General features: G+C 37.2%; 1 protein-coding gene across 2 annotated transcripts in view; it reads left to right on the top strand.

Annotated features, from left to right (window-relative positions):
* The first annotated feature begins 4,990 nt into the window (after nucleotides 1-4,990).
* NRAP (nebulin related anchoring protein) overlaps nucleotides 4,991-20,727 on the top strand; it is a 53,899-nt gene continuing 38,162 nt past the window's right edge. For both annotated transcript variants that reach the window (XM_085319041.1, XM_085319040.1), the window contains exons 1-11: nucleotides 4,991-5,227; nucleotides 5,492-5,586; nucleotides 6,271-6,358; nucleotides 9,499-9,603; nucleotides 10,152-10,256; nucleotides 10,905-11,012; nucleotides 11,815-11,919; nucleotides 12,572-12,679; nucleotides 14,332-14,436; nucleotides 16,904-17,008; nucleotides 18,903-19,019. In XM_085319041.1, the coding sequence (XP_085175167.1) occupies nucleotides 5,156-5,227; nucleotides 5,492-5,586; nucleotides 6,271-6,358; nucleotides 9,499-9,603; nucleotides 10,152-10,256; nucleotides 10,905-11,012; nucleotides 11,815-11,919; nucleotides 12,572-12,679; nucleotides 14,332-14,436; nucleotides 16,904-17,008; nucleotides 18,903-19,019 (1,113 nt within the window). In that variant the 5' untranslated portion in view covers nucleotides 4,991-5,155. The remainder of the gene's footprint in view (nucleotides 5,228-5,491; nucleotides 5,587-6,270; nucleotides 6,359-9,498; nucleotides 9,604-10,151; nucleotides 10,257-10,904; nucleotides 11,013-11,814; nucleotides 11,920-12,571; nucleotides 12,680-14,331; nucleotides 14,437-16,903; nucleotides 17,009-18,902; nucleotides 19,020-20,727) is intronic.

The following is a 20,727-nucleotide window of genomic DNA, read 5'->3' as shown; positions in this document are numbered from 1 at the left end:
GGTAATGAGAGCTGCCTCGCAGCAGGAAGAAAATTACCGCTGTTTAGTAGCTGTGCCCTGTCACTGCCATTCGAAGAAGGGCCCTAAGTTACACGGGGACGTGAGGTTGTCTAGATCTAAGGAAAATTCTTCCCTTATATAAACTTCGGGGGCATTTCCTTATCTGTGCAATCACCGAGTGGGTAGCATCTCCGCTAATTAGGATTTCCTGCTGTGTAGCTGCTGCATCAGGCCCAGCAGTCCAGTGCACGGGCTGAAGATTGGCACCGTCGTGCTAATTACTCCCGGATCTAGGCTTCAATCCTGCAAAATTGTACACTTGCCCAGCAGTGTGTAGTGTTTAACATTCACTACCTGAAGAAACTCACATCAAAGCGACATTTTTCAGAGTAACTGCTTCATAATTGGCACAAAATGCAGGTGCTACAACAAACAGGCTCTAGCTGCACTACGGGTCGCCGCTCCCAGTGGCAGAGGAGCTTCGAACCGCGCGGTGGCTGGCGCCGCGTTTCCACGTGCCGCCGCCAGTCTCTGCTTTGAGGGATTACGCCTGCAGCTCCTGCTTGGAGTTGTAGCCAAAGTTTGCCCCTGAAAACCAAACTCTAGCCATCTGTTGTCTGCTTCTTCTTAAGAAGCCAGCAGCGTTTCCAAATCCGTTGCTGATCATTATGGACAACGGAAACACTGGAAATGAATAGTTCTTCAAGTAAACGCGTGACAAGGAGAGGTGGGAGAGGACAGTACGCCTGCAGTGACAGGCAGCGGCTCCTGAACTTAAAAACACGAAAATGTACTTCCCAAGAACATGTGCAGGTTTTACTTGGGGAATGCAGAAACTGTGTGCTAGCTCTAACTTTCTTTATCCTGATGAAAATGTTTATTGTCATCACCTGCTCCTCGTGGCCAAATTTGGTAGGACTAGAACAGGATCTGTTCTAAAAGTCATATATATTGGCTTTGAGACAGTAGTGTTGTTGTGTGTTATAATGCTTGTTAAGCTGCAAGAGGTGACTAATAGATTTATGTATAGGGAATTTCTGACTTGAACTGTGGAGGAAACTCCTGTTTTCTTTTTACCTCAGTTGTTGGCATTCACAAACTGATTGATTCCTTAGTGCGCTCTAGTGCCTTTCTTAACTACATGTCAGATTAACCAATTTTAATGGAATATAAAGTGCTAGATTTTTCAGAAAATCCTGCTTTTTTCAGTAATGAGTGAAGGGAAAATTAGAAAGGATAGTAGAAGGAAGTGTCTTGCTTCAGGGCATGTAGTGATTGCTACCTGGGGAAGGGTCAGGAAGGAAAAATTTTCTCATGTATAATACTGCACAGCTGGCCGTATGCATTACAGGATAGGGAGAAAAGCCAGCAGCGTGATACCTATAGCATCAGCATTCCTTTTCTTATCCCTGGAGACTCACTCTACTCTCTAAAAACATTAATAATGAAGCTTTTTTTGACTGACTATTTGCATGTAGAAAAGAACTGTTTAACTTTTGCCTAAGCAGCTGCAGGATGACAATGGAGTGTGCCTTTGGGACATTGAAAGGTAGATGGCAGGTACAAACTAGAAGGCTTGAGGCAACTAAATAATACCTGTCTGGAATAATAACTGTGTACTGTGTTCTGCACAACATCTGTGAAAGCAAGGGGGAGAGCTTTGCTGAGGCCCAGGAGACAGAGGTAGGGATACTTTCAGAGTGGGGAATTTGAACATCTCACAAGATGTTCCCCCCTAAATGACAGTTGTTAGGATTTTGTATATTTTGCAAGAAAGCCTGCGTGGTTTTGATATACTGCTGGGAATACTGAGACTGTGCAGCATGGTTTTGTACACCATGACTTTATGCATCTCTGTAGAATACTGCATCCCGTCAACTCTGCATATGTGTTTGGGTGGGATTTCGCTGTGATCTGTCTGGAGTGATGCATTRCACCTGCCATGTTTTATTAGTTTTAAAGTTTGGGCATTTTTAGGTTGTAATACCTGACAAATGGGAATATGTGGTCCTTGGAGGTCTCACACATAGGTTCTGTTGTGCGTGTTTTGCACACTTTTCTTCAAGCTTTCAGTTTAAGTTGTATCACATCCTCATCAGTTCTTTAGCTGCTTTGTAACAGAGATGCCTTGCTTCTTGGCCTTTCAATTCTCTTTTTCTGTCTCTCTCTTCTCTCTCTCTCTTTTGTTCTTGCTGTATTATGAGCATTTGTAAAGTGCCTTTGCACAGACTCTTCCAGAACCTGGCAGCAAAGGGAAAGTGTAAGTACGAATACTTTTAATTGTGAAATGTAATCATTGTTGGCTGGTTTTCATAGTAGCAACATGTGAAAAACTCCTGTAAAAGATAGGAAGGCAATCCCAAAGAGATTTTTTGTCTCCTCTTGCGAGATCCTGGTGCTGATAAGTCTTTTTGACCTTTCACTCACTGTTTTTGCAAGCTAATTTGTTCTTATGCTAAATTTGATTAGCATGAAGAGGCTATATGAGACAAAAGGCTATGAGTCTAGATATCTTGATARCTATATGGTTCAGAAAAGGTTATGGTGAGGAAAGGCCAAGGTTTGAAGGTGACTTAACAGTGGGTAAGGTCTGGCAGTCTGTGTGAGAAAATGGCACCTTTCTTTGCAAACTGAAGAAAGATATTGTTAATGTGCTGGTGTCTGGCTTCGTGCTGTTTCGTRTGGCTGGAGGGACACAGCCACTATTCAGGAATGACGGAAAAGGCAGTCCTGACTTGTATGTTAGAGCACTTGGAGGCTACTTTCTATAACTAGAGTGTGATTTTACATTCCATGCAGACCTGCTCCAAATTTTCTCTGTAGTTGTTTCAATGAGTTTAAGGCAGTTGGAGAGGTAACAGTATTTCTTGCTACTAATTTGCGTTTTCAATGTACTGTCTCTTTATATATGACGGCACTACTTTTAAACCACATTGATTAAGGTTTTACTGCTAAATAAAGCTTTTTAAGATCTTCACTGATACCAAAAAAGCCTTTACATGGCCTTACTTAAAGGGGGGAAAAGCCACAATGAGCTTTTAGCTGAAGAGAAAATGCCTTGCAAAGATTTGTCAAGATAACAAACTTGCACTGGTTTGTGATTTAAGTCTTTGCCTGATCAAAATGAAGTGGCTCCTGGATGGCTGTTTTGTAGTTGTGACTCATGTAGTTTTGTGTCATTCAGAGTTGTCCTGTTTTCAGCACCTCCCAGCAGTCATTTCAGTGGTGGCCTAAAAATTTATTTTCTCTGCAGCGTCGGGAGGGCCTTGTGCATCTTTTTTTCATGCAGGAGTGTAGGAAGACCTAGGATTCTAGCATGAGTTCAGCTAGAAACAAGACAACCAGGACTATCTAGAAAATATACAATGTGTTGACTCTTGGAGTAGATGAGCACAAAGAGGCAGCAACTGTAGTGTGCCCAGCATTAAACAAGGGGACAGCCTGGCTGCTATGACAGGTCATTCCTGTAAACATAATTTCAGTTTGGGACAAGATGAAAAACTGTGCAAGAAAGGAACTGGAAGATCTCCAATTGCTTTGGTTCACAGATGTAAGCATAATAAATATTACAGTGATGTCAATATAAAGTTGCTCCTGATCCTGAATAGCACAAGGTAACTCAGCAGTTATTTTAATATGGAAAGTTGTGTTCTTTGAACAGAACTTTTAATGAAAATATAATTGTTTATATATTGCCATTAATCAGCTATTTTGAAAGGCCTTAAGTGTCCGCAGGATGTTGTGTCATGCCCATTGCTCTTCAGATTAGGAGCGCTATTTTCAGCACGCCAGTTGCTGACAGTACATTGTGCCAGTACATTGTCAGCATTCAGTAAAAGCAGAGCTGGGTATCTCCATGTCTTGAGAAGATGGCTTTCTAGGTGTACCCATAGGCTATAGAAGGCACTGATTTTGATTGAGTTGACTGTAATTTACACAAAAGGAAAGTGCTTAGCACTATCCTAAGACTGCTGCTCATACGGGAAGTGTCATGAATGCGTGGGTGACTGAGTAGAGACAGTAGAGAGAACTCTGCAATGTCCCAGTGTTACGGAGCCTGCAACTGGAGGTTTTATGATTCAGGTGAGATGTAGATCTCAAACCCTGACCATTTGTAGGCAGTAAAAATTAATAGTTTCTTTTGTACAGAGCAGACTTGATAAACCTAAAAACTTGGTTGAATCCTAATATCAGGCAGAATGATTCTTCAGTAGTGTTATTGGGCTAAGGAACTTCTACATTCTGATCTGTGTCACTCTGTTCTTCATGTACACTGTTAAATAGTGGCTTTGCTCATTCTATTCAATACTGAATAGTTCCTTTCTGGTGACTTCTCCACGGACGATAGATATTTGGATTTGTACCTACCACGTTTAGAATTCTTTGAGATAAAAGGCTCTGTCCACTACACTGGGTGTCCTTCTACATCTAGCAGTGGAGTTGGAGGTTGACTAGACTGAGTCACAAGGAATGTGATTTGGCTCAGCTGCCCATAGCACACAAAGAGAAACTGAATTGGCACCAAGGGAAGGAATTTCTGGCTTGGCTGGAGCAATGCCATTGTACCTCTTCTAGGGGTGACAAAGGGCCAAGATGCTGCAGATGTATTTCTAGCCTTCTTCCTTGCTGGTGCTGGTGCTACCTTCTAATATAAGACTGTTCAGAAATACATAGACTAGTCCTAAATGATGTCACTTGCTATATATCACAGTGAAGAGCAACTATGATAAATAGTTGCTGCTGCTGTATATACCTTTCTCTTCATCCTGGGCTTATGACAACGAGATTTACAGCAAAACTGAAATACTAAATGATCTGTTGCTAATGTTCACATGGACATGATTTGTTTCTGTGAGTTCACTCTGCTATTTAGAGAAGGGTATTGCTCCCCTCCCTTATGCAGTGACACAGTTGCCAAAATAACCACTCTTACTAACTGGCGGCTTTAAAAGCCAGCCTGCAGCTGACTTTGAAACAGAAGGTCAGCAAACGGAGCAACAGACTTCAATTCACAGCTTTAATGGGAGCCATTGACCACAGCAAAAGGCCCTGACTGGAGCATCTAGAGTGCGCTTTGCGCAGGCCAAAAAGTCACTTTCATACTCTTTGAACCTTTTGTATAAACCTATATATTTTTCACTCTGTGGATTTCAAGATGAATGTGCAGCCGTGTGCTAGATGTGGCTATGGGGTTTACCCTGCTGAGAAGATTAACTGTATAGATCAGGTCAGTTCTCTTTCTTTACTATTTTGGACTACAATAAATGTGTGGAATGGCACTTTTAACACAGTGCAAATCGCTCAGTTTCAAAAATTTTTAACCCATAATTGGGACCAGAATCGAAATGAGTTAATTATAGACATATTGCTTGAAGAAGAATAGTTATTCATGAACTAAATGGAAAGGATCAATAGTGAGATTTAAAACTCAACAGAATGGTCATGAAATAAAAATAACTTTGATTTTATTTCTGTTTTTTTGTATTTCCAGACATGGCATAAAGCCTGTTTTCACTGTGAAATATGCAAGATGATGTTAACAGTAAATAACTTTATTAGCCATGAGAAAAAGCCCTACTGTCATGCGTAAGTGTGTGTGTGTTTGTTTTTGGAAAAGGTTTAAAATGTTAAGTTACCTTACTCTAATAGAAGATCACCATTTGGACTCAGTCTGGTCGCTCTTGTGAAATTGTAATGTTGGTAGCGTTAGTGCATCTGTCTGGATTTACATGAATCAAAAATGGTGGGAAATTCTTGTTACTTCCTCATTTGTTGTTTTTTTCAGTATGTTAAAAGTTATTAAATTAAGTGCCATTTTAGTATTTTGACAAGAAGATAAACCCAACCATAAAATCCAGTACTTTCCACATTAGTGTTTAAGAGTTAACAAGGTTGAGCTAATAATACAGGAAAATGTGTAAAATGCAGATTTCAGAATTGGTTTGTTCTAGGAAGTTTTGTTTTATAATGATCAATTCCTGTCAAATTTGTCAGCTGAAAAAGGAGAGATGACAGTTGTTTTTTATTCTATTATTCTCTTTTGTTATTAGAAACACAGCATTGATATGATGATCATTAAAATTAATTTTGCTGTGGGCACCTTCTCTATATAATAACAACATGAATGTAATCTGAGATCTATATATGAGTGGGGGTTAAGTTATGTATAGGAAGGTGGAGGTTGGTGATATGTTTCTGAGTACTCAAAGAGAACCTTTCTGGTCAACTGTCTAATAGATTCCTAATGTCCTTTTACACTTACTTTTTTAGGCATAATCCAAAAAACAACACATTCACAAGTGTATTTGAGACACCAATAAACATAAATGCAAAAAAACAATCGGAAGTGTTAAGTGAGGTAAGAAGCCAAAGGTGTTTAGCTTTGTTTTATATTTTGATATCATATTGCATTTTGTTTCAGAAATATAAATATATATTCTTTATTTACCTGTGTTCTTCCAGAGAGTAGAATCTGGAGTCAAGTTTGAATCATTTTTCAAAGAAACCAAGCAAAAAGCTTGTATTTGAATATGCTTATACTTTCAGAGACAAAAATGGATAACAGATTCTTATCTGCCAAATCTGATTATCTACATGGAAGCATTGTTTACTTAAATTGCAAGGGATACTACCCAGAGCTGTGCAAACCTAGTAAATAAATTGGGGGGAGGGAGGTTTACAAAACCATTTGGAAAAAGAATGACCCACTTGCTTTAAGATCTTGTCTTGAACCTGACAATAAGTGGCATGAAACAAAAAATAAAATCCATCCCGGGGGATGGAGGTGAAAGTTCACATACATGCTTTGTTATTCATTTCTGACAAACCTGAGCTGATATTCCCTTTTGTAAGAAAACATAAAGTCTAGGGTACTTGCATGGACTTGCATGGTTTGGTTGACAATATTTTGTTAAAATGAAAAGAATAGAATAGCTTTTCATGCCCATTTAACTGTGCCRATCCTCTAAAAAGCTGCTGTGCATCTGCAAACTTCTAGGGGTGGTCAAAGTGTTTTGTTTTCAAACGTCATTCTTTTGTGTCTTGCATTGTTTTTCTCCAAATACATATATTCAAACTTGTATTAATATGGACTCTATAAAATGAGGGAAAAACAGAAACGCAGCCAATAATAACTGGCAGCGAGCTCATTTCTTAGTATAATGCTGCCTTCTTGAATGTCCTGTCTTTTGGTACTCTAAAATAATACCATTGACTACATAACTATATTTAATAACCAAAACAATGTGTTCAAATATGATTGGCCATCATATGAAAGTAAGAAAAGGAAGTGGTTTTTATTTATATTATAATATACTACATTTGTTCCTATTTTTTCTATCAGCTGTGCAAAGTTGATGTACATTCAATAGCCCTTACCAGATACTATATCTTTTCTTGTTCAGTATTCTTATACATCAGAGTTTGCAGTATCATTGGCTGTAACTGTATCAGCAGTGGCTATGACACTTACTTTAAACTGTGTGACAGATCTGGTCAAGAATGAGTTTGGAATTGCTGAAGGATCTATTTCTGTTTTTAGGCAGTGATATGAGACTCTGATACTTCCAGTGTTTGTGAATATACATGCCAGGAAAATTATAGCTCAAAGATCACTTTCAGTTGGTTTTTACACCTAAAGCACCTTCTGCTCTTTTCAATCATGTAATGAGGTTCAACTCCAAAGAGAAAATTGCTATGGTTAGTAAAGAAGCTGATCCTGCAGTACTCATTTATAGCGAGTACTTCTGTAGAAATTTTTGATCTAGGAAAACTTTCTCATAAGTAAATGTATAAAGTAATGATAACCTGAGAAAAGGTTTCAATAGCTAGTGTCTTATTTTATAGGTAGGAACATTTCTCATGCAGAAAATTTAACACGTTTCTTAAATCCTAACCAAATGCTCTCACTTGCTTTGACACATTGCCTGGAATCTAGAGATAAAAATGGAGTTCCCTCCACCTATGCAGAATTTCTGTGAGAGCAGACAAATCAGTAATGTCCCTGTCCTTCTCTTCTTTATTTATAAAATCAGGATAATGGTRTACATGCTCAGTGACTTTTCTGTCCATTCGGTTTGGATTATGCCCCTTCATGGCAAGGACTGTATTTTTTGCATCTGTAGAGTATGTTGCGTAACACACTCTACAGGGCTTTAATTTCATTTGGATCTCTATATACTGCCTTTATAAAAGTAAAAAAGAGTAGGAAAATGATGACCCAAGGCTAGATGTGGTGCTCAGTTGCATTTACACAATCTTGATACTTAATAGACACTATGCAGGGAAACAGGAGAGTAGGATATTAAACACTTCTTTTTGGTAACAGTTCTTTCATCTAATGCTTGATTGATATGTTTTGCTTAATATTTCTTGAGGATTTTAATCTTAATGGATGATTCCCCCCAAAGTGTTAGCTAAAGACCAAATTATTGTTTCAGAACTTTGTGCCAGATTTCTGCTGTAATACGCTGTTCCTTTACAGACATGCAGCTCCAGTAATAGCAAAAATCTTAGGTACAACCTGGCTATGTGGTTTGGAGCATAGAATTTTGACCTAAAGGGTTTCACTAATCTTTTCTTCCATAGACTACTTTGCCAAGAATGGGAGGCAGAGAGTTATGTAGTCTTTGTGTGGAATAGATCTGCAGGCTATGAGGCTCTTTTGCAGGCTGGAAGTGGTGTTGGTGAAAAGAGGGAGAAGGAGGAAAAGATGGATAATTTTTTTTTTGGCTGTCAGAACGTGACTGGTATTTTCTTGTGGAGTGATGAAATTTGGTGGATCAGACTTGCTTGCCATAGTCGCTAGGTTTCGCCATTCATATTATATATAAATGTGCCTTCAGGATGAAACTGTTAGTTGGCCCTGAAAACTGGACTGGTTTGCTGTAAGCAGAAGTCTAACGCACACACAAGTAAACATTATGACTACAGTAAATTGTCTTAAGCTGAACCAGCTTAAGATGCTGCTACCCTAAGAATTAGTTCTGTGCAGTCAGGTTGTTCCTTTGCCTCTCTTGTGTTGGCACTGAGGATTTTGCAGTGAGCCAGACCGATGAACTAATTTGGCTGAAAACTAACACAGTGAAATCCTACATACCAGTTCCCTGATCAACCTTGCCACATGGCTGCTTGCCTGATGGTGTCAGTGCATGAGAGAGCGTAAGAATGGTCGCCTAGTATGGCGGGAGGTGTTTTTGGAAGTAGCCTGCATTTGGACTGGTTTAAGGTGGTGGTGAAACTGCAGTCAAAAGTAGCAGGCACTGAAGTGGATTTGTTATGGTGGGAAGTGCACGTCAAAACAACAGAAGCAGTGCATTACTCTCCATTTTTTGCTGTAATTCATGTGGATTCTATATAACTTTGGACCAAGAGACTTTATGTGCCTTGTTTTTGACCATTTTGCATTCCTTCTGGGAGGGGTGTGTGCATATGTGTGTGTGCTTATATGTGTGTGTGTGTGTACCAGCAAGCTATTAATAATAAGTCATTTTTTTGTAGATAAAATATCGAGAAGAAGGTGAACGATTCAAATCAGTCTTTCAGTGGGATGTGAGGTCCAGAGACATTGAAGCTGCATGTCAAGCCCAACAGCTGGCAAGCCGGGTAAGACATATCCCTCAAGTCTCCAAGCCATAGCTTGCAGGAGAGCTGCTAGATTGTAGGCTACCAAGTATTGCCCGTGGGAGTTTTAGTCACAGCGTTTCAGTCTTAAAAAAGCCATTGCTTTTCATTTGACTAAACCTTTCAAGGCAATGTAACTTGATTATAGCTTAGGGTGCAAGAATTGTACAGATGCACTCTGTACAATTAGCAGTTTGGATTGCTGCATGTACGGCTGTACTCAGTGTCTCCTTTCTGTTGACACTGAAGCTTCACCAGACGTGATCTGAATCCAAGAGGGAATCATTTGACCCTCACTCAGGAGGCTGATGTCTTGATCCTAACATACTGATGTTGGGTCTGGCCATCCATGCTCTGCTTCACACTCACACTCAAAAGATACATAAACTACAGGCCTTCTGTGGTACACCTGCACAGGGTAGATCTCACTCCCAGGGCATGGTGTGTGTTTCCTTTTTTCCTGTCGCATCAAGTGTCTATGTATTAAAACAAGAGTATGAATTGCTTGTTACTCAATTTTTGTTTTGTAGAATGCCTACTATGCTGCCTATGAGGAAGGAAAATCATTGTACTCAGGAGCCATCCCAGATCCACAGATGGTCAGGATGGCTCAGGCACAGAAGAATTTAAATGATGTAAGTGGGCTGGTGTTTGGAATACCTTTATTCTTATGGGTTATTGTATTCTGAAGACTTTTTTGTGTACTAAAGCCAAACTTATAATAATATGTTACCAAAAAAGAAACTGACATGTTTACTTCTATGAATATCAATAGTTAGCTATGTAAGTACTTAGTCATGTGACAATGCTATTACTTATTTATGTAATTATGTATTTATGTAATTGAAATGGATTTCAAATACTGATGAATGATAACTGAGGTGATCTTGATTGTTTAYTGATCTAGTGTGCAGCGCTGTTTGCCTTAATAGAGCAGAACTCATGATGGAGAACAGACCTTCATTTCTGTAGTGTAGACCTTTCATAGATTATCCTTCCTTGGCTRATGGAAATCACTTGTGAAGTATGACTATGATGAATTAGTGACCCAGTCAACATAGGCAATTTACAGTGGATGATGGATATGAATGGAGAATATTTTCTGTTGTATATAGAAAATATTTCCACCTAATAATCTTATAAATTTTATGCACCTTAATTTGTTTACTTTTAAAAAAATGTGAAGTGACTCATACCTTTAGGAACAGGCATTATAAGAGGAGTGACATCAAGCAACAGTGGGTTCTTCTGTAACAGCAAAACCAAAAATGTTAATTTTCCAGTTGCAGTATACAGAAGAATATGAACAACGCAGAGGCAAAGGCAGCTTTCCTGCTATGATCACTCCAGGTTATCAGGTTGCTAAGAGAGCCACTCAACTAAGCAGTAATGTAAGTCTCATTTTTTTTTGAAATGTATATTAGAATTCCTGAAGCTAGAGAATCCTGGTTTTATGCTGTTCACCTTAAATAGTGGGTTCTGTGATGGGCATTCTACAAAGTAAGAAAACCTTAACATGGTTTATTAGCAAACTACTTGATTTGGAAAGACAATCACATAAGATAAATGACAGTATGAACATACATTTTGTGAAACATGTAGTAATTTTTGACAACCTAAGAGAAATCAGTGGACCACTCTAAAATGTTTATTTCATTGCTTTTATTTTCATTTTATGCCTTTATTAGTCTATTTATTTACATTTTCTGATCTGTTTCTCTATTGTAAGAAATTAAACACCTGTAATATTAAACTGAATTTATATACAAGCTACTTTAAATCGTGTATGCACAGAAAATTACTGTTTTATAAAAATAAGTCAAGTAAAAATAAACCCTGTACAAATAATTTTAAAGCATTCCATTGGTTTCTGCAAACACTGTTTGCATTGAATTGTCATTGTAGTATGTCTTAGTACTTTGTGCCGTTAATGGCTATTCTCATAACATTTTTAATTAAAGTATGGCTCACATAAATCAAGTATAATTTGAAACTTTGATTATTTGGGCCATTTCTGTCTCCTACTTGAATTTACTTTAAGGAAATTGGACCTTAAATGATGCCAGCAGCTTGACTATACAATTGGGATTGTCATGACTGCCGTTGCCCGTTTTCTGTTGAAACCTTCTCACAGGAAGTAGATTTGGTAATTATTATTTGTAACATGTATTTTATATCTCTTTTCTCCTCCAGGTAGAATATAAGCGGGGACATGAAGAAAGAGTTTCAAAGTTTAACTCTGTTGTAGACACCCCAGATATCCTTCATTCAAAGGTCGGAGGACAGCTTTCAAGTGATGTAAGCATAATAGAAGAAAACTGTTTTTTGACCCTGCAAGTGACTCTTAGGACATACCTAAGTTGCCTAAAAATATGAACACAAAGAAGAGCAAAAATTAATATTTGAAATACAAACTCTTTAAGTGTATATTGCTGTGATACATTTTACCATTAAAAGTTTAATGCTTCCACATATACTGCTGGAAGTATATGTGGAAGCATTACTTCAGTTCTAGGCTATTATAGAACTATCTGGCTGTCAGAACTGAAGACAGAGTAACAGTCTGGCCTGTAGCCAGCAGCTAGGCCCCATCAAGGTAAAGCATGAAGCTGCCTGACTCTAATTTAAATAGAGCAGGTATCTTGCAGACAACTTCAGTGTTTTCTTTAAGCAGTTGTGATCTATCCTATACCCTGAATGAGACATAGAGGTCTTGTGGAAGGCATGTGATCATGTAATTAAAGACTATATTGTAAAACATATACACAAAGAAGGTAGATCCAGATTTCATGGTTCATCATTCTTCTGGCAGTTCCTAGCTATTGAATGCCCAACTTCACAACTATAATGTGTGATAATCAAGATAATATGTGTTGATAATAATGTGTTACAGTGAAGATAAGTCGGTGAGATCTAGTTGCTCCTGAACTGTTTTTCTTTCTTTCTCCAGTTGAAATACACAGAAGACTTTGAACAGCAGAGAGGAAGGGGCAGCTTTCCTGCTATGATCACTCCAGGTTATCARATAGCCAAGAGAGCTAATGAATTAGCCAGCGATGTAAGTGTCCAAAGCAAAGTCTCTTTTTTGAAAGAAAATAAAAAAATTGTTGCACAGGTTTTGGATTAAATTTATGTTTGCTGGCAAAAATTCCATGATCATTGTGGAGTTACATTAGCAGTGCACTTCATCGAGAGATTTTTGAAGTGATTTTCTTGTTTCTGGGACAAAGTCGGGTTTTATGCACAAGGAAGAAATTGGGCATTTTATTTGAGAATCAAACACCATAGATTTTTCTGGGCAAAAGCTTTCCATTTACTCAGCCTCTTGTTACATACTACCAAGAAGGAAGACCTTGAGGAGACAGCTGGTGGTCTTTGATTTATTTTTCTCCAACCTAATGTGAGTTAGAATTGCTGGAGAACAGCACAGAACTTACACAGAAGCCACAATATTCTTAGGTGACCTGATATCTGAGGAAGTTTGAGTTTGCAGAGCTCTACTTTGCCATGCCTTTCCGTGCTCCCAGTGGATCCTTACAGTTCATTCCTCCTTTTCTTAATTAGTGCTGTTGCAGGACTGAGCTGTGTGTTAGTATTTTAGAGGAGCTTTCATGAACCAAAGAMACTAGCTTCTTTAATATACATTTATATATTTGTATATATGTGTATGTGTATGTATATATGTGTATATAAAAAAACACACACACATCTGATATAGATGTATAAAATATTTATTTCTATTCCAGACTCACTTTACTCTCTTTACTGTGACAGGTTTTTGTTTCACTCTGTGTTATACTGATCTTTATTGACTTTCTTTTCTTCTCCAAACAGAGCAAAATCATAACCTCCCTGTATTCTTTTAAAAGCATTGTCAAAGGACACCAGTATTGCTTCAAAATGTACAATTATTTCCATTTTGTCACTGGAGAGTGAAAGGAAAACTCTTCATTGGAGAAGATGAGATACTGTGCTAGCTTGATGGAAGCTAGCTTAAAACATTATTAAGAGTCATCAAGGAAAATCAGAGGAGTTCTATAATTTTGAAGGCAAAAGCACCTGAAATTTTGAAGGCAAAAGCATCTGAGTCTAAAACATTTGAATGTTTTTTTTTGCCTGTGAAAGACCCTTCATTTGTGCCAGCAAACACACATGGTGATTAAAGAGCAGCCTCAGGTTCTATGCATTGTGTTGTCTTCAGCAGAAGTAGTATAAATATTGGTTTAAACTTGAAAGTTGATTGCCAAAATTCTGTTGTTCAATGGAGAGATCAGTGTCCTTCAGGATCAAGCCCATTTATTAATGAAATGCAGCTGATCCTATGGCAGATAAGGGAGGAAAGAGTGTTCTGTGGTAACCATGACTTTACATTACCATCGGTTCTATTTTTTTAACCTGTTGGAGCATCAGGGATTAGCCACTGTTGTCAGTGGGCAGTGGACAGTGAATGCACAGAACTAACAGTTTGGATTGAAATGACAAGTCCCATGTTCTTAGTGTACTATTAAAAAGTGCACCACTCTTTTTCTTCATATGTTGAAGTAGCATATTTGACTTCTGTAGTTTGGTGGCAAGGGGAATTTTGACAGTCTTTTACTATCAACATGTTCATGTCATTTAGTGCTATTTAGTATGCAGCATGCGTATAACGGATTTAACTCATCAGGATGATATTTTTCCTTTTTTTTTTTTTTTTTTTTTTCCTGATAGGTGAAGTATCATCAAAGATATGAGAAAGAGATCAAGGGAAGAGCCAGCCATACAACTGGAACAGATGCTACTTCCACAAGAGAAAATGTAGATCAGTATGGCCAGGTATGCAGCTCCTGAGAGACATCCATGCTAATGATGATCATTACTATGGCCAGTTGCTTTGCAAAGGGCAGTGTGACTTGTTTTCACTTTACTTTCCTGTGTGAGAAAGCAAGATCTCAAAGGAAAAGATAATGTGCAACAGCACAATACTATGAATATGTGATACGTCTGGCATTAGAACTTACAAGATAAGACTGCAGTGTCCATGCACTATCATTAAACTRTCCTTATGGTAGGGTCACTCTGATGGGTAAGCTTTTATCTTAGTGAGTTTTATGTGTGGAAATGTGTACAGCTTTGTTGTGATGGTGTTATGCATCATACTAAAATGTATTTACTGGTGGAGACCTTCCTCCAATAAATTAATTTGGAAGAAAATATGAAAGGAATTTAAAATGATAGAAAGATGAGAGTTAAGCATCTTCCTGCCAATATTTCTAGAAATCCTAGAAGCTTTGCAGCTCTAAATATGTACTAGTGGCACTGAAATTCATAAAAAATCTGTTAGATTTCTGCTCTTCTACAGAAGTGGTATTTTAAGTCTGACAGGTTATATTTCTGCAGTTGCGTAACCAAATAAGCTTCCTATCTGTTTTGATCTATGACATCCTTTTTGCTTTTATCTCATTTTTCAGAGAATACAATTATTTTTGTGGTATACCAAAAAGTATCCAAAGTTCTGTTTCAATGAAGTTGTGCTGATTCCAGAATTCAGCTAAATGGAGTTTGAAAGGACAAATAGTATTCTTTTATAAACAAAAAAAAGTATGGTAGTTTAGAATACATAGCAAGCTTTCAGTTATTTTCTATCTTTGAACTTCCGCACATTTATTAAAAATAAGGAAATAGAATGAGTTTGAAAAAGTTTTAATTACATTTTCAAGCATCAGAATGCTTATATCTATAGAATTAAAGATTTTTTTCTTTGAAAATATCTTTGAAACTTCAGTCACAGACTTCAAMTTTAGCTTGATTTTGGTCTTTATAAATTGGATTCTGATGTTTTTATTCACATAATGTACAGATACTGTAATTAATGGATCTTTCTGTAGGAAGTGTAACGTGGATAAATAGATTAGAATTCTGTTTGTCAAGATCATGAGCATACCTCATTCTGACATATATAACATGACCAATTTAAGGAATGTTGCTGTAAATTCCTATTTGGTAAACACCTGTTTTGTTCATATTTAAAAATATTATGAGTGGCTAAAGTTAATTATATAGAACTTTAAAAATGCTGTTTTGGAATTTGAGCAATATGAGCAATGATATTAAAATGTATTTGAGGAAGATAAGAGAAAAAGAAAATGACAAGTTTAGTCTGAAGAATTCTGGCTCTTAAATGGCATTTGAAAGATTAACTCATCTTATTAGTCAGGGATATCTTTTATTTTCTGTACCTGCTTCTGGCATAATTTAGACACAGTAACTTTAACTGATGTTATAGTGTTGAAAGATTATGGTATGACCCATTTTATCGTATGACATTGATGTTACACAACATGACCTACAATACCTAGTTTTGTATTGAGACATCCCAAGAGAGATATAAAAATCTATAGTTTTTACTATGTATGCTGTACTCTTGTATTAATTCTTGGCATGCTATACATTTTCTTTTCACTAAAACTGACTCTTTAATACAAAGGATTTATAAAATATACAGAGAAAGATTACACTATACTGTACTTGCTTGCATACTTAACATATTCTCCCCAAATTTTGCCCTGAAAAGTTTAGGGATGACCATTGTTTACAATCATTCTTTAAAAAAAAAAAAAAAAAAAAAAAAAAAAACTTCTAACATTTCATTATTAAATTAGCAAAAGGCTTTTCAAATTGGCAAACATTTACCTATGAACTTGTTTATAGATAGATTTAAGAGGTTCTAGATTAATTCTAGAACATTTTTTTTAAAATCAAGAAAATGGAGTCGATCTACTTCCTAAGGAATTTACCACTGTAATAACTAGATATTTCTGCCTTGTTAATGAATACATCTTCAAAATACATCATTAAACAAGAGAAATATTATTTTCTGGACAGTTACAATGTGAGGATTAACATATTCAAAGGTCTTCTATCAAGTCACAGAGGGAGGCTGACTGTAAGCTAAACTTACAAAGGTTAAGCAACTGTTCAGCTTTTGGCAAACATATATTGAGGTAGACAGGTGGAAGCAGGTGTAACCAATTCTTTGGCTATCGGAATCAAGGTGAGATTAGGAGGATGTATATATCATTGTATACTTAATTGCTACCTCAACTTCTCTAGCAATGTAACACAAGTAACTTTACAGACAGAGCTAATATAATAGGTGATTTTATTCTTATGATTGGTCATTATATTCTCTTTTTTCATTAAAAAAATGAAGTAATGAACTTTTCCTACTAACAAGGGTTTTGTGAAATTACTTATGGCCCACCTGCTCATGTGTGATGAGTAAACACTGAATTTTCTTCAGGATTATGTGGATGAATATGAAGAACGCAGAGGGAAAGGAAGCTTTCCTGCTATGATCACTCCAGCTTATCAAAATGCCAAGAAAGCAAATGAATTGGCAAGTGATGTAAGTATGAAACCTGAATCAATACAATTTATAAACAATTAAAAACAGCAGTTTGTCAGAGCAATGCCTATGAGCAGAATACTAAAATTACACTTGAGAAGTAAACAACAATGACATTTCCCTGCATTGCTGGGACCTGGATGACTTGAGGATTAGTAATATCCATTAATGTAAGGGGACACAGCTCCAGCTTGCATGAGGGAGGAGAGGGATGCAGCAACTAATGGGGATCCCTACTGTTAGGCTAACCCTCCTGGCAAATTTGCACCTGTATTATTAATGTAACCTTCAACTGCCTTAATCATCCTGAGGACTATTGTGTTATTCCCAGTAGTGAGCAAGCGGAGGATAAATGAGCTGGACTGGTTTTGATATTTTGATGTATCCTGCCTTTAGCACAAAGCAAGTCATAGGGAGGAAAAGAAACCATAGAGTATGACATTGTCACTTCACAAGACTGAGCTTTATTTCTACTCTGGTGATTTTTAGTTTTGGGTGGTGAGCTAAAGAATTGTCATACAGGAGTGGTGATGTGTGACTTGCATGCAGCTCACTGATCAAAGAGCCTCAGCCCTGCTAGAGGAGACCATTTCTAGTAGTGACAAAAATGAGCCAGTCTGCTGGTCAATACTCTTCTGTTGTTGCTGCAGTGAAGGGTTCCTGTAAGTGACAGCTTCTGTAGTATGGACATCAATAGCCCTTTGGGGCTATTTGAGCTGATGGCTTCAGTCTGTTTTCTAAAGAGCTAACAAATGGTTGAGTCTTTCAGTTTGTACCAGCCTGGACGAGATGCCAGCAGTTAACTAGACTGAAAAGGATCCACCATATTCTATTACTTAAATTTATGACTGAGAGAATATAAAAAGCTTGAGACCTCCTGTGACTGATTGCTATTTTGATGACAAGTCCAATGATTCCCTGTTTAAATGTAAAATATTTAAACTTCTCAGTTAAAGATCCCAATTGTATAGGTTTTCAAAATGCTAAAAGTCAGTTTTCAATATGTATTTGTAATATTTGGAGTGAGGAGAAGGCTTGGTGCATGCCAGTAACATTAGCACACTAGAATACTTATCAAGCTGCTTAATTTCTTTAAAGCATGGGAAGCAGTGTGCAGACTTGGAAAATAAAAACAACTTAGCATTTCAACACATTTCAAATCATTTGATATTTTTTTACATCATGAATCTGATTTTTAAATATGTAGCAATATGAGGCAAAGAGCCTAAGCATCTTCTTGTGTGTAAGAAATATTGACATACCTATTTGTTGGAGAGAGTTTGGCAAAAGGCTGYTAAAAGTATTATCTATCTTCACCTGTCCTAGCCTGATTTAAGTCTGTGACCAGATGTCTAAATTAAACTAACAAATTCTTCATCTCAATATGTGTTTATTTAGAAGGAAAAATGTAACTGTCTTTAAAACTTTAAGAGTACAGAATAGCATTGCTTACTTAAGAGGCTGGTTCCTATGAAAGGAAAGTCCACAGAGAGCTTGGTCACTGTCTGTAATTCTCTGACTAGTAGGCTAAAATTAAAGTACTGAAAATTAACTTAAGTAATGGAAGAGCGCATAAGCTCCAGCCAGTCACTAGCCAAGAATCTCCTTGTTATCTGTTCAAGCTACAAGCAACAGTCAGTGTTGTTCAATCCATGTAAAAGAAAAATGATTAAAAAAATGTTCAAGTGAAGTAGCTTGACAAGGGATGTGGGCCTGTGATTTTCTGTATGATTTATTTTAGGAAGTAACAACTTGCAATTTTTCAGCTAAGCAAGTTCTATTTGCTTATGAAAGCAAGAGTAGGAAAAGTTTTATCCTGACTCATAAAGCCAATATAAGTAGCAATGTTGAAAACATGTGTGTCTATTTTATAACTTTTTCTATTTTTTTTTAGATAAAATACAAGAAAGATCTTTCCAGGATGAAAGGTGCAGCTCACTTTCACTCCCTAACAGCCCAAGACAACTTAGTCCTTAAACAAGCCCAGAGTGTTAACAAGCTTGTCAGTGAGGTAAGAGGTTAAACTAATCTAGGCACTGGGGTGAGAGTGACCCATACAAACATTTGTGCATAATGGATAAGGGCTACAAATATACAGACCTGTCATTCTTACTGTCCAGTCACTATCAAAACTGATCTGTGCACAGCCTGGTAACTGGGGAGAAAGATGGAAGAACAATTCTTCAGATACTGTTACCTGGCACTTCCAATGATCTGKATGGAAGTATGGCAAATTACACCAGGAAAGTATTTTAATTCTGGCCTCATGGAGAAATCTAAGAAAGCTCYGTACTGTGCCCTTAATGCACTGTGAGGTTATAAACATAAATGCATTAGGATGACTTGAGAATGTATCTTGAAATTTTTCAAAGAAAGTTCCAATGTTAATTAAAAATACCAATACCTCCAAAATTTGTGTAACTGTGCTAATGGGGGTTTCTTTTTTCTTCTGTTCTATAAAAGACTCTGGCTTACTGATAATGCAGTCTTCCTCTACTTGGTGTAACAGAAGATTGCTAGGGAATTCTCAATAGATTCTGATTTGTTAATTTATTTATAGTGTCATATCAGCTATATAGCTATTAATAAATGTGAATTTCAGGAGCTTCTCCATGACAGTTTAAAAACTTGTGCTCTTGAGATATTCAAGTCTAAAATCATCAATAATGAAAAAACCCCAGAAGTGGAACTGGAAGGGGCCTCCTGGGCGAGTGATTCCTGACTCCTGCTATTTCAGCACAGTATCATATAATCCTCTTCTCATTTCTGGGCTACATTTATTCCTGTACATCTCATTAGCATTGTGGTTTGTGCAAACATTATCCTTTAGTTTAAAAAGTTCTTCTCTCCGTGTGGTGATTTTCCTTCTGAGGGATTTATAAGCAGATGTCATTTTCTTCCCTCTGCCTTTATTTTCCCAGACTAAGCAAGCCAAATTCTTCTAATCTCCTCTCACAGTCCTTCACTGCAGCTGTTATGCCTGAGTGCATGTTCTTTAAACAGGAATGACTGTAAGAGTACATAGGTTCCTGATAAGGTCTTGCTGGAACATGGTGCATAGCATGCGCACTTCCTAGTCCCTGRTCCAAAGTGTTTTCTTGCTCCTGCCTTGGACTGCATTTGCCTTTTTCATGGCAGTATTACTTTGGCATCTTGCCATCAGTCTGTGGTCGGCCTGCTTATGAACAATTTTCTCTTTTTTAATCTTTCCATATGGTGAGCTCTTACAGTGGAAATTTTTGTGACGAGTCCTTAAGTATATTAACTTCTACAGTGCTGAATTTAGTCCCATTTCTATTACTCCAGTCTCCAAAACCTTTTAAGATGACCTCCAACATTCCTTTGAACTGACAGTGCCTCCTAGATTTCATCAGCACATTCCTATTTCAGTGCAAGAATAGTTAATGAAAATAATAAACCGGATCTGTCTTTAAACTTATTCTGAGGAATTCTGCTAGTAAACTTCCTCCTGTTGTATCCTTCCTGTTCAAAATTATCCATCTTTTTCCTTTAGCCTGGTCCACACCCACCTTTAAAATTCCTTTATAGATCTCTGGTTTTGTTAATGCTTTTCAACCTGGCACTGTCCCATATACTGTGAGGTCCAAATGAATGGGATTGCTTGCATTTTTTCCTGCCTGTAAACTTGTTGCCATTATTGTTATTCAGTGCCCTTGTTCTCTTTTTATTTATATAGCTTTTTGCTATATTGTTTTATT

The sequence above is a fragment of the Rhea americana genome, unplaced genomic scaffold (genome assembly GCF_003343005.1).
Source record: "Rhea americana isolate MKP2758 unplaced genomic scaffold, rheAme1 scaffold_57, whole genome shotgun sequence".
Lineage (NCBI taxonomy): Eukaryota > Metazoa > Chordata > Aves > Rheiformes > Rheidae > Rhea > Rhea americana.
Note: the sequence above shows the minus strand (reverse complement) of the source record. Positions and strands in the feature narration are given on the sequence as shown.